The sequence below is a fragment of the Rhinolophus sinicus genome, chromosome 2, assembly GCF_057876585.1.
Source record: "Rhinolophus sinicus isolate RSI-liver-muscle chromosome 2, RSI-T2T, whole genome shotgun sequence".
In the NCBI taxonomy this organism is placed as follows: Eukaryota; Metazoa; Chordata; class Mammalia; order Chiroptera; family Rhinolophidae; genus Rhinolophus; species Rhinolophus sinicus.
In genome coordinates this window covers 126,478,573-126,505,985 of record NC_142502.1, presented here as the reverse complement: position 1 = coordinate 126,505,985, position 27,413 = coordinate 126,478,573, and the positions used below count along the sequence as shown (strand labels likewise).

The window sequence follows — 27,413 nt, the reverse complement described above, 5'->3', positions numbered from 1 at the left end:
TAAAAATGGCACCATACTGTTTTATTTCAACTCTTAAACAATATAAAGAGGTGACAACTTTTGATGCTGAGTCATGCAGGGACTAACAAAGAAATGGATAAAATATTAACAACCAAAAAGACAATCATGTAGGTGTTTCACGTTTCACAGCAGAGCTTTGGCAGTACTGGCAAGTATTTCTGGTTGAGTGCTACCAACAGCAGGGGTGTGTGAATGAACGCCCTGATCACAGAAGCCCCCCATTTTCTCCCTGACAGTTTACACTCTGAGTCACCACATCACACACCACACTGCTACACTCACCAGACTTGTAAACCTCATCTTAAAATGCCTAACTAGGTATTGTGCATGTTCACAACAAAAATTAAAAACCAAACTACAGAGTGGTAGAAACGTAAACCCTAATGTGTCCAGTAAGGCACCAGGGGATCACAGCTGGCTGGGCCCTTCACTTTACCAATTTAAAGAAAAGATCCGATTTACATTATTCAGCAAACTCAATATTCTGAAGCTTAACCAGCAGGCTCAAGTTAAAAGTTTAAAAGACAATTCCCTTCTCTTTTTTTTTTTTTTTTTTTTTTTTTTGGTAAATGTTTCATATAAAACATGAAATCAAGTTCTATTTTATATAAAAGACAACTGAGTAATTTTAATAGTAAAAATATATATGTTTATATTTCTCTTTTTTAAAAAAACAAGACATTTAGTAACAATACTTCAGAAGACTGGATTTAACTCCCCAACCCCCAATCCTGCCAGCTGCCCCCTGGCACAGATACATTAAGGCAAAGGCTCCTGGAGAGGCATGTCCACCTCGGCTGTGGGCCGGGGACTCGAGTTGAACACACTCCACTGTTGTAGGGTCAACAGAACGGCTTCTTCTCCTTTATGTTCACGGAGCCGTCCTGCATCCCGAAGTAGACTCTCTCAGCCATGTTGATAAACAGCCCTGTGTCCACCACACCTGCAGGACAAAGGATGGAAGGAAGCATTCAGTTCCAGCTTCCCAAGGCAAGAAAAGAAACAAGGATCACAGGGCCGGTAGGAGCACCTATCATTAGCAACACTGGACAAATGAAGAGAGATTATTTTTATTTCATTTCTCCCCTGCCTCTTGGCTTTCTTTCTATGCCCATATGTGCTAAACTTTTTCCTGCCTCAGGGCGTTTGCTCATGCTTCTACCGTTGTCTGGACTAGTAGTCATCTTTGAGAGCTTCAAGGGGCGAGTTCTTTTCTGTCCTTCAGATAGCACATGCCAAGTCATCTTTTCAGAAAGGTGCTCCATGACTGCTCTAAGTAACCTGCACTCCCAGTTAGTCTCCATCACACTGTGAGCCATAGAAGTTTTGCCCACAGAGCCCAAGAAGATATTTATTTGCAATGTGTATACCCAACCAAGGACCCCCATCAAAATATATAAACAACTCTCTAAATCAGTAAGATAGACAACCTACTGGAAAAATGGGTAAAAGACTTAGAGGCCCTCCAAAAGAGGCTATCCAAAACGGTTAATAAACATAAAATAATGGTGCTCAAACTAGTCAAAAGGAAATGCCAATTAAAACCACGAGACACCGCTCGCTACAGGCTCAGCAGAAAGAGGATAATGAACTCTGACGAGGATGAAAGGACACTCCTACACAGTGACAATGGGAGTAAACTGGCAAAACCACTTTGGAAAATGCTTGTTAATACATCTTTTAACACCGAACATACTCATACCTAGTGACTCAGCAACTCTAAGTACATGAGCCACTGTTAGGCATACATATGGTTATCAAGAGGCATGTACAAAAATGTTCACAGCAGTACTTTTCCTAATAGCTAAAAACTGGAAACACCCAAATGCCCATCAAAAGTAGAACGGATATACAAGCTTTTTCCACATACATAAATAGGATGGAACACTATTCAGCAATGAGAATTAACTATAACTGCAAAGGAACATTTACTGAAAATATTTACATACACAGTTAACCCTTAAATAACTTGGGGGTTTAGGGCACTGACCTCCCTTGCAGTTGAAAATGGCGTGTAAGGACAACCGGCCCTCCACACATGCAGATTCCCAACCGTGGAGTTGACTCTTGAGCAACAGGTTTGAACTGCACAGGCCAATTGAAAAATCTGTGTATAAGTGGCCCTGCGCAGTTCAAACCCCATGTTGTTCAAGGGTCAGCTGTATGCACACATACCACAATGAGATAACACTGTTCAACTATCAGAACAAAGCTTGATGGACTCTGTGCAGGGAAAGGAGCACTTGCACACATAGCTGGTAGACGGGTAACCTGGTGCCATCCATGCAGGGCTACTTAACACCATCGGGCAACATGAGATACACTTATCCTCTGATCTATGAACTCCCTTCTAGCAAAGGACTGCAAACAAACATCCGCTAGTGGAGAGCGCGTTAAATACATTATGTGATAGCCATAAAATGGAATGCCTTGCAGTTATCTTGAAAAGAAGAAAAAGGAAGCTCTTTTGTGACCCATTATGTACTAGTCTCCAAGACAGGAAAAACTAGAAGCAAAGTGTGTATGCAGGGTGCTGCCCCGCTTGTGTAAAAAGGGCTGGAGTCAGGGGAGAGTTGATCTGTTTACAAAAGACCAACTCAAGGACACTGAGCTGGTAACACTGGCTGCCTCCAGACAAAGTTGGCAGGTGGAAGGAAGACACTGCACTGTTAACTCTTATAATATTAAACTATGTAAATCCAAAAGGATAAATAAAATGAAAACTTCCAAAGATAGTCCCCAATACATAAACAACAACAAAATCATTTGTTGACAATGAAAAACCATCTGGTAGAGGGAAAATGTGCTGAAACAGAGGTCCTTGGCACCAAACTGTGCCAACGTAACTGGAGCCTCCCAAAGAGAATCAAAGTGGCCACTCAAGACCCATCCTTTTCAAAAATTCTGTAAGAGGAGGTGACAGCTTCCAACCAATCCAATAGAAAGTCAAACCAGGTTCAGAAAAGGTTCCACAGAAAGAGCAACCTCTCCTCAGGTTACTGAGATGGAGGGAGTGACTGACCACCCACCCCCACTCCCCCAAACAGTGGAAAGGACAGAGGTGGCTCAATGTGAACATGGGGCAAAGAACCCCAACAGCTTTGACCCTTCTACAGAGTGTCTGCTCTGGGCGTAACCCAATGGGACACCCAAGAGAGTGCACCAATTTAGCTGTCCCAACTGTCCTCACATTCATGAATGTACATGGGACAATGGCAGGGTGACAGGGATATTCAGAGAAACTTGCCCTGATTCTGCTCCCTGGCTCTTGGTCCAGCAGCAAGTGTGATAATGGGCCAAATCGGGAGGAGAAAAAACACATCTCACCGATGACCCTGGTGGCACTCTACTAGATGATTTAATATCTAGCCTCTTTTTTACATTTTCTTCACTTCAAGTTCTTAATAAAACTCTGAATTTCTCTAGGATGTAACTTGTAGTTATTGAGGTGGAGAACAAAGTATGGAACAAATTTTCTCACGAAGGACATCTCAATGTCTCAATAAGCTAAGGAAGGTCTCAGCAGGAGCAACAGAGCTACCTAGTGGGCACTGCAAGAAATCCACCTACAGAGGAAGAGTGCCGACCCTGGGCAGCTGTTTCCTTCCCCAGGGGCGTCTGCATTATCATTAATGCAAATCCCTTCATTTTATTAACAGTGTGCGACCCGTGTGTTCTCTTCCTCCTGCCTCCTTGGCTCTTCAGTTCTTCCACTAAAAGGTAACACTAAGTAAGAGAATAAGCATAATTCAACTCATCGTTTTGATTTAAGAAATCTGGTAAAAGGGGCGGCCGGTTAGCTCAGTTGGTTAGAGCGTGGTGCTAATAACACCAAGGTTGCCGGTTTGATCCCCACATGGGCCACTGTGAGCTGCGCCCTCCTTAAAAACAAAAATAAATTAATTTTAAAAAAAGAAAGAAATGTGGTAAAAGATTGTCAATGGAAGACTAAAACTGCAAACTAAAGCAAGGTTGGAAGAATTAGCGCTTTACCACCTGGCATATATTCATACCACTTTCATTCCCAAACAGCATGGATAACTTAGAATCTAGCATATTTAATCAGTGTTGAAGACAGTATCCTTTCTTCCTAGGGATATAGTCATTCAACAAATACTCTCTTGTGTGCTGGGCACCGTTTTAACTCATTTAATCCTCTCAACAATCCTATGAGGTAGGTACTAAAATTAGCCTTTTACAGAGGAAGAAACTGAGACACAGAATAGTAACTAACTGCAAAGGTCACACTGAGAGCAAGGCTGGCTTAGGAGCCTTACTTACGCAGTCCGCTCCAGGGCCTACTCTTAGCCACTGCAATCTGCTAAACTGACCTTACCTGCCCCATTAGCCAGTTCTGGCCCAATATTCCAATAAGTCATGGAATATTCCCACTTAGAATCTTAGCCTCTCACTAGCATAAAACTGATGCTTCTCACCTCTCCCTCCTCCTTTTCATCCCCTTATGAGCCCTTAATACCTCCTCTGCCCACCCAGCCTTCCCCCAGCGCCCCAGGGCGCTGGCACAAGCTGTATTAGAGACGCTCCATGGCTCCAAATGTTCATGTCACACCATCTCTCTGCAACTTGGCTCCTGAAGAAGTAAGGACTAAAAGCGCAGGGTCTAGAGGCACCTTAGGGCTCCCGTCTTAGTGCTGCGGCCCTTGGGCAAATCCTCTACCCTTCCCTCAATCTGTGTCCTGTCTACAACTATGGAATCAAACTGGGGACTCAAAGGAGACATGTTTGAACAGGTAGTGCAGTATGCAGATAACACCCTGCTGAGGCACAGATCCAAAGCCACCTCTCTGCCACGGAGCTTCCCCCACACTCCCCCAAGGAAGAACTTCTGTGCCCTCTAGACTCCTGGTATTCCTCGAGCAGAATTTGGCACATTCCATCTTATTTGTGGGCAGGGTTTCCACACAGCCACACACAGCCTTCCCGTGTTTACATCAACTCTCCATGAGGACAGATTTCATTCTCTAGATGGAGCACCTCCTGTGACACGTGGCACAGTATCTTGCCTGTGGTCTGGAGCTAATGCATGAGGGTGAACTGAGTTCTTTTTCCCTGCGGCCTAAGGAAGGGTCCTGAAAGGAAAGGCTCTATGCACAGGGTGAACGCCACCCACACTACCTGGGATCATTTTGATAGCTGTGTTTACGTCACTCCATTTGTGCACCCGGTCAAACTTCCAGTCCAGGATAAAATTCCCGTTATCTGTCACCACGGGACCCTAGAAGATAATTTTCCATATTTACCGCAGAAGTAGATACAGGTCGGTAGAGAGGGTCAGGATAGTGAAGGTGATAACTGAAGGCAAGTATCCTAATTAACTTGCTCTGCCAATACTCCCGCCTCCTGCTTTCTAGAAGGCAGGGCTGTGAAGCAGTGATGAGCAAGAGCTGTGGAGTTGGGATCTGAGTCCTGCTGCCACAGAAGTATTGACCTCAGAGGAGCCATTAACTTCTGTGAGCCTCAGATTCCTCAACTGCAAAAAGGGGATGGTAATAATACCCACACATACTTATCAGGCAGCTTATGTATAACCCATATGGGTAAGCATTTACCACAGCGAGTGCTCAGTGAGAGATCAACAACTCTTAGCTATCATTACACTGAAAATCTACAGCAGCAGAACAGGCTACCAACGTGGCCCAATATTCTCACCGCTTCACATTAAGTACCATAAATAATGTAAAATAAACCAATGGCCATTTCACCCATCAACAAAGTAGTCCCATCAGAAAGACAGGAAGCAGACAGAGATGGGTTCTGAGGTCAAACAGGAAGGGGGTAGTTTTAGTTAATAAAGGCAGAATTCCTCAACAGCTTTGGGCCTAGAAAGCATTTAGGACGCAAATTCCTGACAGAACACTGCAGTCAAAGGCAAGGAAACCAGGAGTCCCCTGCAGACTGGCGGAGAAGGGGTGGGAGCTCAGTTAGAGCCCCCTGAAGGCGGGATGCTGAGGCTGTGTGTGGAACAACCCCAGCTATGACAGAACTTCCAATCATCCCCCTGCGTCAGAGCTCTGCACAACCACGGGATTTGGACGGTGGTTATAAAAAGTCACAAAACACCAGGAAGAAAACACATCAAAATAAAAATGTATCCAGGAAGAGTTATTTTCTATTATTTCCCAAACTTTTTATATAGTTATAACTATAGTTAGTTTTTAGATCATTACTCTTTCTTATTTATTTATTTTTGGGTAAAAAAAATAAAAGTTCTGTATGACCCACTTTAGAAGCTGAAGAGAAACATTTGGATTAAGTGTCTGAAGTATATTTCTGGGGAGGGGTTCACATCCCCCAAGAAATTCTACTTCTTGCCAATTTAACCACAGAATGAGAAAAGAGGAGGAAAAAAGAAAATTATACCATGAAACCTGAAAAACTTTCTGCCACAGGGGGTTTAGCAGACGTTATGAGGGCGGCCCTGGCTTCAGGTACCAAGGTTAGGTCACCTGAGGAGCGGCAGGCCCCCGCGGGGCAGAGAGGAAGACTCACTCCCCCATTTGTACTGAGGATATGCACTGCATCAAGTGTCGTCTTACCTACACGAGTTTAAATATAGAAATAAAGCCAGAGCTCTAGAAAGAAATAAACCAATTTAAAAATAAATACATATAAGCCAACTGCCTGGTCTAGGCACAGAAGAGCTAACAGAAATGGAAAGAACAGCACGCTGAGAACCTATGGGCAGTAGAGAGCAGGTAGGATCCCCAATGTTGACATAACACTGAGGACCTGGAAGGCCCTCAGACACCTCCCCAGCCACTTACTGCCTTGTTGACGGCCATTCGAAGGTCAATCAGGCCCCCAAACTTCTGAGTCACGGCTCTGCTCACTGGGACATACGCCATGGGGATGACCTCGATGGGGATTCCCTTGTGCCAATGGTCCCCAAGGTTCTCTGAATCTTTCCTGGAAAGAGTCAAAAGAGATAATAAATGTATATACGCTCAATGGCACAGATAAACACCAAATTGAGGAACTACGTGGCAGAAAGGCAAAGGAAGCAAATGCGGATAAGTATACACAGGCTTTAAATGTACTGGCGATGTTTTACTATTTAAGAAAAAGGTACTTGAAGTAAATATGACAAAAATGTTAAAATTGGATATGACGAGCTTTGTGGGTAAACAGGTTTTTATCATTTATGTTCTTACTGTAGCTGTATTTCACAAGTAAATACATGTTTTTCTTTTTTAATGAATATGCTCAGCGCAAGAACCTTCTAGCAGCCTCCTGGAGGAGAATCTGAGAGCCTCTGGTCAGAGACTGTTCACAACAGAAGTCACACGCGACCCCAGAAGAAGCAGGCCGTGCTGAGTCACTGCCCATGGGCAGGGCTGCACAAGACACACAAGCTGTTCCCTCCTAATTCCAGTGGACACAAAACAGCAGCATCTACCTTCGGCACGAAAGCAGAACATAAACCCTCCGAGACACCGCCCTAAGTCCAAGCCATGAGTCTCAGAAAGTTAGATAGTCCCCCCACTTCTCTATTTCCTCCTCTATAAAATGGGGATGAGGCCTGGGGCCCATCTACCTCTTTGGTGGACCGTTCAGAACACTGAACACGCACTGTACCTGAAATCGGCAATCACAATGAAGCTGCTTGCATAGCCAGCCACAATCTTTTCCTGGGTCAGGCAGCCTCTGCAGATGAAAGAGAAGGAACACAGACAAACACTCCATTTGGGAACTAAGGGGCGAGACAAGAAACCCAAATCCACTCAATTCTGGCACTTAAAAAAAACCTTGATTTTTAATTCCTTAGGGACATACCAACCCCATCGTACTGTGCAATGAATTTAACTGCGGATTCTAAGGTTGAAGCCCTAACCCCTAATGTGACTGCATTTGGAGATGGGACCTCTAAGGAAGTACTTACGGTTAAATGAGGTCATAAGGGTAGGGCCCTAGTCTAACAGGATTAAAGTGCTCAAGAGACAGCAGAGAGCTCCCTTACTCTCTCTCTCCATCATGTGAGGACACAGTGAAAAAGCAGCCATCTGCAAGCACAGAGCCTCCAGAATGGGGAGAAATTTCTGTTGTTGAAGCCTCCCAGTCTATGGTATTTTGTGACGGCAACCTGAGCTAAGACAAGCTGATTCTAGTGAGCAGACCATGGAAATACTAGCCTGTGTCTGGGAGAAACCTAGAAACAGGACAATGATTCCCAGTGAGGCCAGGCAGACTGCAATCTAAGTTTGCACCTAAGATGCATCTGCGAGGAAGGCCTATCTTTAGGGAAAAGTCATCTGCATGACAGGAATGGCAGGGTCTATAACTTGAGAAGTAAGGACAAGCTTTGAACAACCTGGGCTATCAGCTACTTGACAGGCAGGGTGATGAAGGAGAGAGGACACAATGAGCTTTTAAACAAATTCTGTGTCATTTCATAGGCTGCTTGATTGTCAGAACCTCCTTCAACTCTCCTTTCCCTACCCCCAAAATCAACACCCAATAAATGTTTTCTAAATGAATTAATACATCAAATTGCTCACAGGGGTACGAGCAGCTTTAAAGCAAAGACCACACGCTGGTGCCCACAGACCTAATATTCTAGCCCCAATGTTTGGTTTAGGCTGCACCGTTTTAAAGCTTGAATCAGCAAAAGAATGCAGACACAGAGAACCCATTAAGATGAATAATTTCACTGAAGAGGCCCAGGTTCCTAGTCACCAGATTGCAACTAATGACCAGAAATGCCAATTTGGCTCCACAGCCATAATTATCAACGTCCTAGTAGGACAAATTCAGGTACGTCTCTGTGGTAATTTGTTTATTCCATAATCCATTGTGCTCTGCTAAGGATTCCCCGGCAGACACTCTTTAGCGAGAAAGTCTCCGGACACTCACCCACCGCCCTTGATGAGATTGAGGTCAGCATCGACTTCATCAGCACCGTCGATGGCGAGGTCGATCTGCGTCGTAGGAGGGGGGAGGAAAGACGCAAACACGTCAGAGCCTTTGGCGCGGAGGCGCTGCGCAAAGCCGGAACACACAACAGCTCACCGAGCCTTGGCAGCCCTATTAGCCAGGCACGTTTACTCGCCTCTAACCAATCAAGAAACCGAAGCTCTGAGACGTTCACCTGTACCACTCGAGTCACCCGGAAACAAACGCGGGACCTGGGAACCACGCCGGGGTCCAGCTCTTACACTCCCTTTCTCACTGACGGCCTTCTCTGTGCACAAGCTGGAATTACTGAGATCATACAATCTCAACGTGGGTGACATCACCCCCAAGTACAGAAATGGATACACAGTATACCTGTGGTATTAAAATGTCATGGGGAGAAAGAGGGGAAGCAATAGAAAAAAAGGCTGAAAAACGCAGATTCTGAAGCCTCTATGCTCATGTGGCAAAAACAGGCAATTTTGAGCAGACAGAGAAGAACCCATGAAGAGTTATAAAGTTGACACACATTTGATGTGATCTGGAATTGGACATTGTCTGAGGCACCCCTGCTATGATCCCATGACAGTATCTGTCTGGGATTGCTCACTCTTATTATTAGGAAGCTCCACCGTCACCCCAAAAGGGGTCAAGTGACAAATCAGTTCATTCATCTTTCAAAATTCGAAATCATGGAAGCTATGTATTTCTCATCACTCCTGGTACTCTGTATGGACATGGGAGCTTCAAGTATGGATTTTTAAAATAGCAGTACTCAGGGTGCAAATTAAGTTCAAGCAGAAGCTGCTTGGCGTGGCTGGCGTGGGGGACCCTGGGTCCTCTTACACATCTGCCCTTTACCTGAAGTTGCAGCCTGGATTGCTCCTCCTCTGCCCTCCACTAACCCCATGGCCAGGCTTCGACTTGGCAACTCTCCAGTGCCTGGAAGATGGCAACCCTTCTTGTCAGGGTGGCAGGCCCACCTTCATCCCAAGCCACTCTCCTGATTCTGCCCACAGAATTCTCCTAAAGAGCCCTTCCCATGGTTCTTAGTAACCCCGCTCAGGCCCACGTGTACCATGACGACTAGGTTACTAGACCACCATCTAGCCCCAACCACCAGCCTGGTTTTGGAGCTGCTATAACCCCACCCCCCGCTTCCAGTCCAGCCTTGCCATCTCCCCTGTATCCCATGGCACCAACGCATTCCACTATCCAGTCATAATCACCGAGCCAGTCTAGGTACTGTCCACATATACCCATGTGCCTGCCTGGAACTGCTCCTGTGGTTCCCATCTACCCCTTTGGAATGTTCTCTCCTGCCCTTACCACCCAGCCTCCACAGCTCCGCTCCAACATGACCTCTTCCCACAAAACCCTTCCAAGTAGCGTCACTCTAGAGCTAGAAACACCCGATTCATACCGAGGCTCTGCCACTTACAAAAAGCCTTAGGCAAGTGGCTTGCCCTCTCTGTGCCTTTTTCACATCTGTAAAATGGGATAGCAATGGTACCCGCCCTAACACCACTGGAGATTAAGTAGTTTACCACAGGTACTGCTCTAAGCGCACCCCTGGGGTGCAGTAAGGGCTCAGCAAATGCTAGCTAGGAGCATGCGACTCACCCTCATCAACTTCAGTCTCCTCTGGATGCCCATGTGTTTAAGCATCTTTACCATAAAATTTCATATTAATCTGTCTTCAGATGTCCACAGCTGCCTCCGATGATTACTTCTTTTCTCTACTGGGTGGTAAACTCCAGGGGCTCACTCTCCTTCCTCTGTCCAAGAACCAATGGAGGCCCTGGGTACAGCCCTGGGCTCGTCCAATCCCCCTTCACTCAACTTGAGCCCTCATGGTTAAACCACAGGGAATGTACTGGAAACCAACCACCTCTCCACTTGTGACCTCAGCCAGGATTAATACTTAAGATCTCAGGAAGAAAGCTAATATGATTAACTAACCTTTCTCCTCGACTTGACAAGATATCCAGAGCCCGTGAACAACTGAAAGCCTTAAAAAAGGAGAAAGACAGAGCAGCCGGACTCTCTTACCTCTGGGTGTTGGTCCAGGTCACTGAGCGTTAAGCCGTACTTCAGGATGAGCTGACGGGCCTACGGAGGACAGGAGAAAGCACCCCTAATCATTTACCCTGAGCACTGGCAAGGACTTTCAGAATTCTCTTGGATTTAAGTGTCACACTGAGTCCTGACCAAGGCTCGCTCCCAAATCCCAACGTGCTCACCAAGCGGTAGGAGATCTAGGCCCGTGTAAGGTAAAAGGGAAGTTAAGTCATCCTGGGAGCCAGAAGGCGGCAAACAGCCCACAGTGAAGACTCAGTTCCCATGTTCAGCTAAGAGCTTCTCTCCAGGACTCGCTCTTTAAGATAATGCCACGGCCTCCTAAAGCTCCTGGTAATACAGTGTTTAAAAAAAAACTTCATAAAATGAGAACCAAATCTACCACTAGAAAAGTTTTTTAAAACAACGTAACAGTGTGAAAAAAGACTGAGGAAGATCACTATGAATTGTTACGGAGTGATTTCCAAGCTATACTATGGAGTAAAAATAAGTAGAACATATACTGTGTTTCCCAGAAAATAAGACCTGGTCTTATATTAAGTTTTGCTCCTAAAGACGCTTTGGGGCTTACTTTCTGTGGATGTCTTATTAAAAATCAGGCTAGGGCTTATTTTCCGATTAGGTCTTATTTTCGGGGAAACATGGTTTACACTCAGAAAAGTATATATACAGGAGGATTTGGGGAACAGCTAAGTGAGGAGCTTGGCAAATTGAGAACACCAGACTGGGAAAGATTTAGGGTGTTTGTGGAAAAAGTCAGCACCACTGCCTTTATAGACATGCCTGCCACGTGGCTGACCATAGGTGAGAGCAGGGGTTACGACCACCACCTGGCCCTGAGCAGGGTTCAGAGATGGAATTAAAAAATGAACCTTCACCACCCAAGTGCATATGACGAGGATTTATGTTTGTCTCTTTGTTTACCAGATGCAGAGGAACCAAAGGATGGAAACTTTTCTCAAAGGCATGTCTTGCAAATGTCTTCTGCTTACAGTGAAAAGCTCCTGAGATTAAGAATGAGAAGGTCTGGGTTCTAATCTTAAGTGAAGATTGTGACCCCTGAGGCAAGTTTTCTCATCTATAGAGATGGGGATGGATGACATGACCAAAGTCAATCTTCAAATCCCAAATCCTAAACCACTAAGAATAAAATACAAAGACTTTGGAATCTGTATTATATGGTCTTTACTTGGATCCTGATTCAAACAAACTGTAAAAAATATTTTAAAGGGTAAGACAAGAGGGGAAAATTGAACCCTACATTTTTACTTGATGCTGTTAAAGATTATTGTTACATTTTTCAGTATTGTTGAGATGTTTACAAGTTTCCTATTTTTCAGAGAGACATAATAAACTATATACAATGAAATTGTATGACTGGGCTTTGTTTCAAAATAACCAAGGTAGAGGCGAATAGGGTGCAGATGAAACAAAACTGGCCGTGAATTGTGAATTAACAATTGTTCAAACTGGGTGACAGGTACGTGGAAGTTCATTACATTGTTCTTTATCCTTTTTGAAGTTTGAAATTTTCCACAATAAAGGGATTATTTCGAAGTGCCAATATTTCTCCAAAAGTGGTATTGGAGAAACCACCCTAATTCCGGAACTTGAGGCTATAAAAACATTGGGAAGAGCTGGAAGGCAGCCTCCGAGATGACCCCAATGATCCCCTCCTCTCGGTATTCATGCCTTTGGGAAACCCCTACCCACAATGTCCCAGGGCTGGTCTGTTGTGACCAATGGCACACAGCAGGGGAGATGGCACAACACTTCAGGTTACATGGAATGCCCCGGGGGTAGGGGTGAAGGGTATGGCACGCTCCAGCATCCTTCCCTCTCTTACCACACACTCTGGGGGAAACCAGCTGCTTTGTCCTGAAGACACTGAGACAGGCCTGGGCACAGGCCCTCTACCTGTGAGGAACTGAGGTCCGCAAACACACACATGACTGAGCTGGAAAGCAGGTCCTTCGGCCACGCTGAGTCTTGAAATGACTGCAGCCCCGACCAACAGCTTAACGGCAACCTCAGGAGAGACCCAAAGCCAGAACTACCCAACGAAAGCATTCCAGATTCCTGACTCTTGGAAATGATGAAATAATAAATGTTTGTTGTTTGAAACTTGTTCCACAGCAACAAATATCTAATATAGATGGTGTTAGAAAAATAGTAAGAACTGCACATAGTTTAGTATGATATCCTACCATGCAAATAAAACTGTGTGATGTACTATGATTTCCTATTAATTTTATATACTTTAGAAACAGTACTAAACTATTGGAATATATTACATGAAAAGTGGATGTCAGGAAACTGTTCTATCATGATTCCTATGGAAAAAGTCCTATATAAATATACCATTTAAATTGAACACTTCTTAAGCTCCAAGCACCACTTGACAATGCTGTTTAGTGGGGGTGTCCCACTGGCTATCCAGGCTGTGATCAGAGGATGAGAGCACATTTTCATACTGCTGGTACCCCACAGAGCCCCTACACACCCAGTGAAGTCATACTCACAAATGGCATGAGTCCACCCTTCCTGTTAGGGCTTGAACTGTGTTTCCCTAAAAAGTGTAGAAGTTCTAACCCCCAGGACCTTAGCGTGACCTTATTTGGAGATAGTCTTCAGAGAGATAATCAAGTTAAAATGAAATCATCAGAGTGAGCCCTAATCCAATGACTGGCGCCCTTGTAAAGGGAAATGTGGACACAGCCGCACACAGGAGAGGGCCATGTGAACACGAAGGCAGAAAGCAGAGTGATGCGCCTACAAGCCAAGCAACCTGAGACTGCCAGCAAACCACCGGAAACTGGGCGGGTGGCACAGAACACATTCTCCCTCACAGCCTCCAAAGGAACCAATCCTGCCAAGTCCTTGAGCTCGGACTACTAGCCTCCAGAACTGGGAGACAATAAACGTCACCACTCAGCATGTGGTTCCGTGTTTGGGCAGCCCCAGGAAACTAACACACTGAATTCAACACGACAGCCCTACGGGGACATCCACCCATCACTGGCTCAGTGGGCAAGAACGGGGCCTCGAGAGCTCAACTGGGATCAGCATCTACTGGACACCAGACACTCCAAGCTCACAAGCTGGGGCTCCCCTGAGGGTGTAGAGCAAACACCCCTTCCGCTCTCCAAAGGAAGTGCAGGGAGCAGAAAGGCTAATGATTAGCTTGTGCTTGTGACAAAGACAGGAAGTGACGCCTTCTCACTGCACTCCCACAGCTGGCGCCCCCAAATGCCCCCTGTGATTAAGGATGGTGGCATGTGTCGGGCTGGCAGTCCTTCTGTTTTTCATAAATTTTACAATAAAATCTGAAAACATTTTTCCCTTCTACCACCTGAAGGCCAGTGGGAACAACAAACAACTCTCTGGGGCTTAGACCAGATCTGACCTTCAATTTTTTTTCCCCTCTTCCCCAAGCCTAACTTTAAAATGAAAATCTATACCAATCCTTTAAATCCCTATAAGTTTACTTGTTTAAAACACAGGGCACGAAATAGTTTGATTTCCTTTCAATTATTCAGGAGATTGAATCTGGCTAAACTTAACACAAAATAAGTTTGGGTTTGAGGGGGGAAGAAAACAAACACAAAAAAGTAACTGAACAAGTGAATGTTTAAAAGCCTTGTGAACTGTGGACTCTTCCACCTAATTAACTGGAATCAGCCAGTACTTTCCCGTCTGGGGACACTGTAGTTAATTACCACCGTAAACCTTAGGTGGTTAACAAAGATAATGCTATCTTAAAAACAGAAGGGTCAAATTTCCAAATACAAATAGCAATATGAACACCTGTATTTAGCTCAGCTCCTTCCCCAAACCGCTCTAAAAACGGAACAAAGGAATTCTTCTTAAAGGCATAAACCAGAAAAAGGAGAAAACAGCAACCAACTTTTAAAAGCTGGACCACTAATGCACAATGGTAAATGCAGAAATAAAAGAGCCTAAGCCAGTATTGAGAAAAGCCAAGAAGCAAACAGAAAAACAGCAGAGAACTTCCCAAAAGGTTCAGGACTCAAAGGCATTGTGCACTTCAGGAAGCCGGCATGACGGTGGGGGTAAAAAAGGGAAGGCTGGTTGAAAGGCTATTTAAGAACTTGTTATACCTCCATGTCCTTCTCTGCTACTCCCAAAGCGGAGAATAAACATGGGCTGGGCTGCCAGGCACAGCTGAAGACAGGGAATACTCCAAAAGTAAGCTTTCGCTGTGTAGCAGCTACTCAAAAACTCAGGAGCTTAAAAGAGCAAATATTTATTAATTCTCATGATTTCCCTGGACTGACTGGAAGTTTCTGGTCTGGGCTGGGTGGTGTAGAATGGCCTCACTCACATGCCTGGGCCCACTCAGCCACTCACCGGGCTTGTTCACAGGGTGGCAGAATGGTTTCAGCAGTGAGAGCGGCCAAGCCCCAGTGCAGAAGCACTTTTTAAGCCTCTGCTGGAATACCATTTAGTCACACTCCATTGACAAACAAGTCAACAGTCACAGTCAGAGAGATTCTGCAAAATGCTGTGGCCACTTCTTTTTCATTTACCACGAGTACTACACTGAAAACGGGAATTAAGAGCAAGTTTATATCCAGAACAACGACAGATGTCTTCTAGCCTTCTTACCTACTTGGCTCCCAGGACAGGGCAGCCACGCATAGCCTCCCAAGAGGGAACTGGGCAGTCTTCTCTGGGAAATCTGACCAGCCCAAGGAAAGACAAACGATCTGACATCAGGAGTTCAGGAGTACCTCGAGATAAGGGCTTGGCAAATAAGCTTTGAGCAAAGACCACCCTCACCCTGAGAGCTCGTTTCCATTCAGCTTCTTAGCCCACCCATCTTCAAAATGAGCAGACAGCTAAGGAATGCCAGAATAAGCAGGAATATAATTTTAAAAAGACCGAAGTAATCTAACAATATTTTGACTGTGCTGGTTGCTACATGACCATGTTTGTCAAAACTCAGAATTATATACTAAAAAGGGTAAGTTTTACTGTATGTAAATTATACCTCCAACAAAGTATAAAAAACTTAGAGGAAACAGATATATAAGGAGGAGAAATCTTAAAAAAAAAATTATCATTGACATCCTCAGGGAGCTAAGATATGAATTTGAAAAAATTGAACCCATAAGGACAAAAAAACAAACAAAAAACCCAAAATTTTCAGAGAACAAAAAAAAGTTCCTGTTTGAAATTAAACATATGAGAGCAAAGGACGCTCAGTAGAAGGGTTAGAAAAAGACAAAGCTGAAAAGACAGAAGGACAAAACAGTCCACAAGCACCAAGCACACAAGGGTCTTAGAAAGAAAGACCAGAGAAAACAGAGGAAAGAAAATCAAAAGAATTAGTATGAAAAAAAATCCCCATAATTGAAGAGTGCGAGTTTGCAGAATGAAAGTGTGCAGCTCAGAGGACAAAACAAAGCCACACCAAGACACACATGGTGAAATTTCAGAAGGCTGGAGACAAAGAAAAGATAATATAAGGGTATCAGGTTTCAGAGGGAATAAAAAAATAGGTTTCATAGAGGATCAAGAATCAGAACAGCTTTAAGATCCTCGACTACAGACTGAAAAACCAGAAAACAACAGAGAAATGCCTTCAAAATTCCAAGAAATTATTTAACATAGAATTCTCTACTGAATCAAGTAACTGACTTCAAGAAGAGGCTGGAATAAAGACATTTTCAGACACCCAAAGTGTCAACAAATTGGCAGCCCCTGCACTTGAGCTACCTAGAGTATGTGCTTTACCAAAACTGAAGAAAACAAAAGCGTGTGGGGGAAGAGTGAGGAGTGAGGAGGAACCGGACCAAGAATCAGGCCGATCCAACACAGGAGGAAGAGAAGGGCGTTTCCTGGCTGCGAAGGGAGACCCCAGACAACAGCCGAGTGCAGCTCCTGCAGCACGTCCAACCCCAACCACCCAGAGAGACCTGGCCGAGAAGCTGAAATTGAGGGAGTGGAATACCCACCGCGTCGGGAGGGGGTGAGATTGTCCCATCCAGGTAAGAGTTTGGAGTTGAATTAGTAAAGAGTACAGACAACCAAGCAAATGGAAAAACAAAGGCAACATTTACTTAACTTCTGGGAAAAGAAAACAATGAGCAGGTACGGAGGAGTAATCGCAGCACACTACACAGTTCAGCTGTAGTTTGGATGGTCACAATTCTGCAAACACTGAGTACAGCCTCACCAAAATGTAACGCTACTGGAAGACTGGGAGAGAAGGGTGTGTGAGAACCGTGAGACCAAGGAGCTCAAAGATAACCAAACGCTATCTTGCATTCATCCATTCAGGGCAGAATTATTACCTAACGTTGAAAAAAAATTAAATACCAAGAAAAGTATGTCATTTTGAGGTACTCCGGATCAGCTAAAGGAGTTTAAAAGTATGTCCATCTAAAGAGCAAGAAATGGTGGTGGTCTTGGGTGGGGGCTAAGTGGAGTGTTGCTTTTTTGTTTTGTTTTGTTTAATAAAAAGACTTGAATTATTTGATTTTTCAATCCATGTGTATGTATAGTCATGTGTCATTTAAATATTCTGAGACATGTGTTAGGAGATTTCATCGCTGTAGCACATCAGAGAGAGCACTTACCCAAACCTAGATGGTATTGCTACTACTGCAATTGTATGTGCTATGCTTTCATAAAACTAAAAGCACCACAAACATGTGAGTAATGCATTGTGCTGACGTTACGATGGCTACAATCTCACTAGGCGACAGGAATTTTTCAGCTCTATTATCATCTTATGTGACCACTGTCGTATACGCGGCCCGTCATTATGTGGCATATGACTGTATAGCTTTAATTAAAAATAGACACAAATATAAAATAATTTATTAAATAAGAAACAAAAATACTAGATGATCAGGTCACTTGGAAAAATGAGACACTTTGCTTTTCAAAAGACCAAGAAAACCCACACAACCATAGAAAACCCAGATTTTAAAAGCATCGCCTCAGGACAGCAGGACTTCCAAGGCAAAGAGGCAAGGTACAACCACTCATTTTCTGGCCGGAAGTAGGAATTATGGTATTGTTTTCAGTCCCCTGGGTGCCCTGGGTGCCCACCGACCTTGCTGGGGGTCCCCAAGAGATTTCACGTCAAGGAAACTCTGGCAGCATGCGCTACCTAACTTCCTGTCTACCTGGAATCCCTCCTCCGCGCCCTACTCTGACAGGCTCAGAAGAAACCTGTCAGGCCCGTGACGGCTCCCCCTTCACCACAGCTGCCTGCAGGCTGCCAGTGCCCAGCCTCCAGGACTGGAAGTTTCCTAACAGCTCGCGGCCCAAAAGTAAGTCCACAGAGTTACAGCAGCCCCAACTACCCGCGATTCCAACCGTTCCCTGGTTCACAGCACCACCGCTCACACACACACCCTTCTCCACAATGGCCACGCGACGGACAGGAGGGCTCTCTCTAGGCATCTCTCTTCCTTCCCTTCCCGAAGTCCACTCTTCACTTATGTTTCCCTGTATTTAACTGGCTCCACGGCTTTCCTCCACCAGCCCTACTATTTTATGGTTTGTACTGGCATTACTAACACATCACTCAATGCCCTTTACCTCAATGTTTTCATCTATAAATGGAAATAATGTTGCTTAAGGATAAAGACCATGTGGGCATTCATCTCTACATACCCCATCGTGCCTAATGCAAGATACACTGAAATATTCACGAGTGGCTAAATGAATGACCACACATAAATGCAAACCCACACTTCTGAGGAGCAATCCTCAGTAAATAAACCGTTCTCCTGCTCCTGGCTCGCTCCTGGCTCTCTCGCCTAGAATAACCTGGTACACAACCCAGAGCCGCACGCCTCCATGTCCTCAAGGACCCAGAAGATTCAGCAGCAACTGCCAAGACACAGAAAGGAAAGCAGGACATACCTGGAAGGAAGTGGGAATACAGACGAGTTTCAGATTCTCTTCTTTCACTTTTTCAGCTGTGGAGATAAAAGCTGTGTTTGGTGGATTTTCACTGTCCTCACTTTATTTTTCTTGTTACGTACACATTTGGTCAAATCCAACAGAAAAGGAAAGGTCTACCTGCCACTGACAGCTGCCTGTCATTTTGTGTCCCCACCCTTGGTGAAAAGTTGGTGAACACATGTCACACATCACAAGACAGCCACACCAGCAAGCCTGAGGAAGTAACTACAGAAAGAACGACGTCGGTGTTTGCTGTCATGATGTGCCTGGCAATATTCAAAGAGCTTTGTGCATATGAACTCCTTTAATCCTAACAACACAAAAGTGAGTTACAATTATTATCCCCATTTTACAGATGAGGAAACTGAGCCACAGAGAGGGAAGGTAACTGGGTAGTTATACGTCTAACAAGTGGCAGGCCTGGAATATGATCCCAGGCAGTCTAGCTTCACAGTCTTGACTACTTACCTATGTTGCCATTTACAGGGAAAAGCCAGAACTCAACTTTTACATTTAGCAAAAATATATAATCATTTGTAGACCACAGAGTGTTGTTAAAGAGGGTTTATTGATTCATTTTTGATTGGTATCTTTTGGGGAAACTTGATTTTTAAAAAAGTCTTAAGGAAAACACTGTCTCGTTAAAGTTTTAAGTCTTTTTAATCACTGGGTATACCTCTTGTGAGGTTTACATGCCACTACTATGAAATCCACAGTGATTCCTGTGCCTTAAAATCCTGCACACACTCAGCACTGAGGCAGAAAGGTGTGCAACACTAAAGCCCCTGCTGGGCTAATGAGAAGGCTTCCAGAAGCCATCACACCAGCAGCACAACCACTCCTTACAGACAAAGCGTTGCTGGACTTTGTCTCGCAAGCAATACCCCCTGGCAACTATTAGAGGTCAGCACTCAGGCAAGCCTCTCCCCCAGGCTTTGTTCTTACAAACAAGAGCAGGGCAGTGAAACCTGTTGAGCAGCCACAGAGGCTGATAATTCCTGAGCCTTTCGGAAGCACAGACACCCTATGGTGACCAGCCATTAACACATTCACTCCAGGGTCAAGCCTGTACTGACCTTGATTCATTTGCCTGAGATTGGTGGGAACCTACAGGCTTCAGAGGGCCTGCCTCAGTGTCCCTGCAAACGAACATCCATACACAGACACACACGCACACACGACCACTGATGACGATTAGCTCCCCAAACAGCCCCTTCCCAGCTCCACTGCTGGAGCCAAGCAGGGCAGGTGCCACACCTGTGCCCCACTTCCTCCACCTTCGACCTCCCCGCCCCCATCACCCCACACAAAACATGCAGCAGACAGCCCAAGAACATACCGATCTGCTGCACAGCGTGGACAATTGTAGAACCACTTCCAATCCCCAGCACTTGGTTATTCTGCCAAAAAGGGGGGAGGGGGAAGAGAAAAGAAAACTTATTAATACCATATTTTATTCCCTCTTCAGCCCACTTCCTAGAGCTATAAAATTATTATCAACATTAATTTATCAACTTGGGTGCAAGGCAGGGACTGGGCGCACTTTACAGAAACATGAGCACTGAACGTCAGAGCTGTACTTGACTACAGCACCAGCGGCAATTTATCAGCACAGCCCTCCTCTCATCTCTGACACAGACATCGCCATTTCCTCCTGCTAAAAAGATAAAGTGAGGTGTATCAAAAATGTTACGAGTTTATCTGAGTAAAGATTGATTCAAATTGGACAGCATCCAATCTAGCAGATAGAAAGGAGCTCCAAGGAACTGTACAAAATGAGACTTTTATAGCCAGGAGGCAACAGAAACAAGGAAGTCAACTAGACAAAAAAAAAAAAAAAAAAAAAAAAGCAGGTCAGTTATTACAGGTTACTTTCCCTCACGGGACGGCAGGGTCCATCAGGCAGATGACCTGACTAGTACTGATCAGGGGATTCCTGAGTGACTGGTTTAAGATTCCATTTCTGGGCGATTCAAAACTGTAATTAAGTCAAGTCTGGGTTTGGTGACATGGGGCTTAGCATAAGTGACTATCTGGGGCCTGTTGTCTAATATTTAATACTCGCTACATCCTATCAGACAAAGGCTTGGCTCGCTTACAACAAACAGCAAGTTAATCAGCCTCCCAAAAATGGCCTGCACATGAGCACTGAAAGGTCCCCAACCAACCCCTGGGCGCCCCCCTCCCCCTCAGAAAGGAAAGGCTCTGAGAAAAACAATAGAGCGTAGGTGTGCCCAAGAACAGAAAGCAGAGGCTTCTGGTTTCAGTGCTTTTTCACAAATGCTTAACATCTAGATGGCAGGGGACTGCCCATGGCACCTTCATGTTGGTGTGACCACAGGCAACCTAACCTAGGAGGGACATATCAAGCCCACTATCTAGAGCTCCCCCAAGGTCAGCAGATGAGAGGCAGGTCTGAAGTAACCTCAAAATAGCAAATTACATCAGCACCTGTCTAGTTATACCAACGAGTCCCCATTTCGCATAAGCCTGCCTCAGAGACTAAGGGAAGAGGGCAAAGGCTAGTTAGGACATGAGAAAAAGTCTTCACCTGCAACAGAACATACGGATCTACAGCACTTCTGAGCACAGAGGACAAGAAACAGGCATCGCGCTACTGAGCCTGCCTATTAGGAAAGGGGGCAAGTACCTACAAGGAAGCCAGGAGCAGAGTAGGGGCCCAGCCGAGGGCAGTTAGACCACAAACAGCACAAGGTCCGGGTGCGAGCACTCAGGAACTAACGTGGAGCGCAGTTACTAAGCAACTTCCTGGGAGCGCTCTGCTGCCAGGCTACGGCCAAACAGCTCAACACCAAAGCAGCAGCTACCATTTACTCAGCACCTTCCAAGAAGATTTATAAATGTTAATAGAAGTCAAATTTCACAGTCACCCCTTGTGACTTCAAGACCCATCATCCCCACTTCAGAGATGAACTTGACACTGTAAGGAAAACGTGGAGACTTAGAAATGAGCAAGAGACGTGACTGATGCCCATTCCATGGGATGCTGGAGTCCACAGGTACTGTATTACCTGGTCCTACAGGTGTGTGCCTTTGCCTTGGGCCACTTTACAACTCTGTAGAGACAGACTCGAGCCTGCAGAAAACTACTAACCAAATAATTCTTGTCCACAGAAATGTAAATGAATTGTATGTTGTGAGCTCCAGCTGATTATTACCCTATAGATTTTGGACATCTATTTTCACATTTTTTGGACTGCATATAAATTTATGGTTCTTTGATTTTTCCTGTGAACAGGCTATAACATCTTTTCCAGTTCCTTCTTTAATTTAATGAGTTAAATAAAGTCTTTGATATGTGTTTACATAGGTATGTGTCATGATTTTACTTTTTTTAAATCACCTTTTAACAATATCAATTATCCCTCTACACAGCCTCACTTTGAATAAGCAACTTCACTCAGGAAATTCAATTTGCTGAAACATCATTTCATTTCAAATGTCTCAAGAGTTGTAGCAACTGATTATGAACTCATTTGGCAAGGGAAGTCCATAGTGAAACTTTCTATGTAGGAGGAAAAAAAAGTTCTGGAAGCCCCTCAGGACAAACTGAGGGCTACAGCCAACAACCCTCACTCCCCACACGAAGGCCAGAGGAATACCCAAGGCTAGCCCCTGCCCACCCCTCCTCAAAATGAGACAGCATCACAAACTAGAAAAGACTAGAAAGAAGGACCAACAGGTAGATGGAGTCACCTTGAAAAAAAAATTCAAATGCTAATGTCCCTGCCCAGTTGGGCCTCTCCTACCTGCAGGGGCTTCGCCCCAGGCTCTGTATGCCTGACCTGATGGAAATCACTTACCAGCTCATCATTCCCAAGTCACCAAACACACCACGGGGCCTTACAACAGAGCTTGTGCTCGGTCAGGACTCCACCTGTGATGATACCGTCAGGAAGGCAATGCATCGGCACTTAGCTCCCTGGGAAACCTCTCAACAGCAAGGTCTTCAAGACCAGTAAATGGTACTTCACAACAAAAAACACGCAAAATAGCTGAATATCAGAAAATGCAAATCTTCAAGTAACGAGAAAATAAGGATCCTGACTTATCAATGCCTAGGTAGGCTGACCTCACCTGACGCGGGGAGCTCTAGCGATACATAAACTTAACTGTCAGATTCCTCATTACCACGTTCAGCCATGCACTCATGTCACCCAGCAGGCAGGTGACACACAGATGAACGAGAGTGAGTCAGACAAGCTCTGTGCAAAGCACCTCCCTTGGCTTTTGTTGGAGCCCAAGAATCGCAGGGAACTGCCAGGCCCAAAGCTCTTCAACCATGTGATTTATTCCTGGAATTAAATGACTGGCCCGGGAATCAGCATCCTAGCGAAAGCCAAACAGAGGTGGCCAAAGGCTGACTATGAGGTGGCCCAACAGCAGAAGGCTGCCAAGCTGGCTGTGGGGGCAGAGGAGGCCCTCCTAATGGGCAATACTAAACCACATGTCACATGTGTCATATGTGCAACATCAGAACTTCACTCACCTCGTCCAGTGGGGTAACCTTGGAAATACTTCAAGCGGTTACCACACTTGAACCTCAATGGGCTAAGGAACTGGACCTACACCCCAGGGCTCCAACCCAATAATCCCAGAACCTCCATATTTGCATCCACATTGCACCCAATTCATTGAACATTTACTAGGTGGGCCCTACTTTGACCAACACTGAATGAAGTGAAAGTTAAACTATTCTCCAGGAGCTTACCCTTGGGAGGCTGGGAGAGACACACACAGAGATGATTAGAACCTAAGACACCTGCACAAGGGGCTGAAGAGGTATAAAATGCTGCAGAATTGAAGAGAATTTGTCCTCCCCTTATGAGGCTAAGGAAAACTGAAAGGAAGAAATAGCCTTTAAACCAAACCCTGAAGGACATACATAAGTTTAACAGGTAAAGGCAGAGGACAAGAAAGAGCATTCTAGGTGGAGGGTTGTGATGTTAAAACACGCACTATATGCCAGTAGCCTGACTTTTCCGAATTTCTGGTACAAGGCGGAGAAGGGAGCACAAAAGGAAACAAGACTGTGGGCTTAGGGACAGGAACCAGAGCCTCTTATCCGCATGTCCTCTCCACAGGGCTCAGTACCGAGCTTGCAAGAGATGCTCCAAGTGTGTGTGTTATGCAGAGTTTAGGATGAGGCCACCAGAGGGCCACTGTGACAAGAACAGGAGAGCATCAGAAGATGATAATGCACCACCTGGGAGGGCGACAGAGGGGACAAGATAAAAGCAACTACTCTCCTCTGGCCCTGGGAACAGCCTAAACTGGGAAAGTTGGTAGGTCAAAGGGAGGGGTCAGCTCTAAGAACATTCCAAAGACGGAGCAACAGGACCCAGCATATAACCTACCTCTATACACTTACACAAGTGAGTAAACAATTTCAAGTCACAAAGTGCTAGAGGAAAACATGGCCTTAGACGGGGCAAAGGATACCCCTTGGAGAGGGCAGCTAAATAAGCCTTGACAATTAAGTACATGAATATGCTCAATAAATGTGTGGGTTTGAATTAGTCATCCTGCTTACAAAGTATCGGACCTGACTCTCCTCCCACTCTTACCTTTGGCCACATTTTTGGCAACCACACCAATGGCCTGACACTGCTAGGCACTCACTAAATACCTGGCCAACATACTATATGAATAAATCAATGCTAACGAGTAATAAACACAAACTTCAAATAGTGCTGGCATCTCAGGAAAGAAGTTTGGTAGGGAAAGTGGGTGCAACTGAGATTGGGGTGAGGTGCCCCAAAAGGCCAATAGAGATCTCCTCGGGATCACCTGGTAACTTCATGGAATAATGTGGCTGCAATCCAGTGTTTTGAGGCTCTAGCCTGTGGTGGGGGGCTTGCAGATTTTTATTTAACCAAACACATAATTATAAAACAAAAGTTAAGGATACATGTGACACCAAATATTAATGTAACTAGGTATAGGGATGGAGTCCCAGAGAGTTTCCAGGCTCTCGACCTCACATGGAAAGATGCTGGCTCCGATGGCCATCAGCTATAACCAGTTAGCCACTGGCCACTAATATAATTGCTGTGGCTAGGCTAGGGGACTGGTTAGTTGGCAAACGGACTGCGGATTGCGGATGACACGGTTAGCAAGCATGGTTAGCAAGTGTGGACTGTGGCTAGCAAGTGGGGTTATTAGCAAGCATGGATGGCGGGTTGTGGATCGTGTGGATCCTACCTCCTGTGTCTCGACCAGCCGCCAGCGAGACTATAGTGGTATGACTCCCCTATCTATGACTCTGTGGGGGCTGGGAGCAGGAGCTGAGACCCTGCATGACACTAGGTTAATAGGAAAACTAAGATATGAGGTTTTTCTAATTGTATCGATTTCATTTACCTGTCCATTCACTGTATCCAGGCACTTTGAAATTTTGAGTGTCATGCAGGGTCTCTGGTCCCGCTCCCCGCACAAGGACGCAGGATATGGTGAGGCCAAAAAGAAACACCCACGGAGCCATAGATAGGGGAGTCATACCACTATATTCTCGCTGGCGGCTGGGTTGGAACCACAGGAAGCAGGACCCACACGATCCGCAATCTGCCATACACTTCTCTGCCAACCAACCCACCCCTCGCTAACTGCAATCCGCGCTTGTTAGGTCAGCCACGGTAGTTATATCAGTGGCCAACTAGTCACAGCTGATGGCCATCTAATAACCCAGCCAGCACCTTTCCACGTAAGGCCGAGAGCCGGGAAACTGCTCTCTGGGACTCTGTCCCCAGATTCAGTTTACTATCCCAATCTTGCAGTTGAGGCACTGAATCCCAAAAGTAGATCTGGATTACACATTTTACGTTATCTCTGTGAATTCCCACAGAAAGTCTTATTGCTAAGCAGACTTGGAACAAGCCAGAACAGGGCGGCCGTGCAAATGGTGGAAGGGCACTGTAACAGGAGTCACACTCCGGATTTAATAGGGTCTTTGGCCAGTCCTTCCTACAGAACATGCTGAAACAGTTTACCACATGGGCCCCTCACACTTAACCAGGCTGCTTGGGGAGCAAACATCATCTATCTATGCAAAATAACTTTGCAAGCTAATGCATTATCAACTGTAAAAAACAAACTATCATGACAGAAAAGAGACTCTGATATAATTTTCTAAGAAGTAGAAAAGACAAAAAGCCAGTAAAGCCAAAGAAACTCCACCTAAGGGCAGAGATACTCTACTTGGCTCCCACACTGCTCTAATTAAGATAATTAAGTTGACTGGCAACAGCAAACCCACTCAGGTAAAAAGACTCCACTAACAAACAGCATCACACCCACCGCTTAACAAACAAGTGGGGCCACGACCACACCGAGTAACAGCTAAACAAGTCCGCACCTAAACCCTAAAGAACAGCATCCTCCAGACTTCAGGTATCCACCCGACCCGTCGAAGGGAGGTTTAAAGCTGCAGTCTTTCCCCTTCGCTCCGGTGAGCACACTCTGATGTTTTAGCGCAAGCTAAAACGGCCTTGGAGTGAAATTTCAAAGCAATTTTCATACAGCTCTCCACCTGCTTCCCAGGAAAGTGAAGACAAGACCTCTCAGCCGCCCCAGAAGGCGTCGGTTTCCATTTGTTGATAAGGAAACCTCAGGGCAAGTCCCTTCCATTCCCACTCAGCATCAGACAACACCAAGCTCCACTGTGCAAACTATTATCCGGCCAGACAAGGAGTCTTTAGGAAGCTTAACTTAGGGGACTCGCCTCCAATCGATCCCGCATCTAACTGGCCTTTAAGGAGTCGGAAACAAGGGGGTCTAACCCGGGTAAAGTGCGCACTCTCTCCCCTGTCACGCAGCCCACGCCCTTCCACGAACCGGGCAAACGCCGGCAGTGGCCGGAGCGCGCAACACGAACCCATCACGCCGAGCACAGGCGCCCCACGCCCCTGAACTGCTCACCCTCACGTGGTTCTTCACTGCTAAGTGGCCCGCCAGCTTCTTGGCCTCCTCGGCCTTGGACATCGTGGAGGGGTCCAGGAACACGCTGTTGGCTTTCCCGCTGCTGGTGTTTGTTCGGCCAGCACCGCCGCTAGTCCCGGACTGGGCGCACCCAGGCAGCTGCACGTGGGAGCCTGGGACGCCCCAACTGTTCCCGCCTCTACCAGAGGCCGCGCCCCCGGCCCGCCCGGGCAGTGGGGCCAGGACCCGCCCGTAGAGGGTGCTGAAGGGCCCAGGACGCTGCATCCCGACGCCTGACTCCAGCCTCTGCCACAGTCCCGCCCCCGGGTCTTCCGGAAGTCTAATCTTTTTTGCACAAGACCTTCGCAGGCGCGGGCCTTGCTGGGAAATGTAGTTCTGTGGCCTCGGTAACCTGAAGCTGCGCCCCTGTCTGGACTACCAGCCCCACAATGCTCTGCGACCTGTACGAAAAACGCGGGGCGACGGGCTTTGGCGCGTAGGCCACTATGGCGGGAGTA

At 45.8% G+C, this 27,413-nt stretch overlaps 1 protein-coding gene across 2 annotated transcripts; it reads right to left on the bottom strand.

Annotated features, from left to right (window-relative positions):
• On the bottom strand, positions 1 to 27,228 carry RPIA (ribose 5-phosphate isomerase A). Of its 2 annotated transcripts, XM_019757041.3 has the most exons (9): positions 26,896 to 27,226; positions 20,297 to 20,357; positions 18,916 to 18,971; positions 10,984 to 11,043; positions 8,893 to 8,957; positions 7,618 to 7,686; positions 6,807 to 6,948; positions 5,158 to 5,257; positions 1 to 964 (listed from the first exon to the last, which is right to left on the bottom strand). In XM_019757041.3, exons 1-9 carry the CDS (start codon positions 27,178 to 27,180, stop codon positions 864 to 866), a joined length of 939 nt encoding a protein of 312 aa, XP_019612600.3. In that variant the 5' UTR covers positions 27,181 to 27,226; the 3' UTR covers positions 1 to 863. The 2 variants fall into 2 exon arrangements, with proteins under 2 accessions (XP_019612600.3, XP_019612601.2); XM_019757042.3 differs by lacking the exon at positions 5,158 to 5,257 and having other exon boundaries at positions 645 to 964; positions 26,896 to 27,228.
• Between the last annotated feature and the right edge of the window lie 185 nt (positions 27,229 to 27,413).

What these genes read in the sequence shown, in the direction of transcription:
- RPIA (XM_019757041.3), bottom strand. Translation starts at nt 27,180, where the DNA reads ATGCAGCGTCCTGGGCCCTTCAGCACCCTCTACGGGCGGGTCCTGGCC. An exon ending in CCACGCTGTGCAGCAGATCG is followed by an intron (nt 18,972 to 20,296) that starts GTATGTTCTTGG and finishes TTATCTCCACAG; the next exon opens with CTGAAAAAGTGAAAGAAGAG. An exon ending in AGCTATCAAAATGATCCCAG is followed by an intron (nt 965 to 5,157) that starts GTAGTGTGGGTG and finishes TTTGTCCTGCAG; the next exon opens with GTGTGGTGGACACAGGGCTG.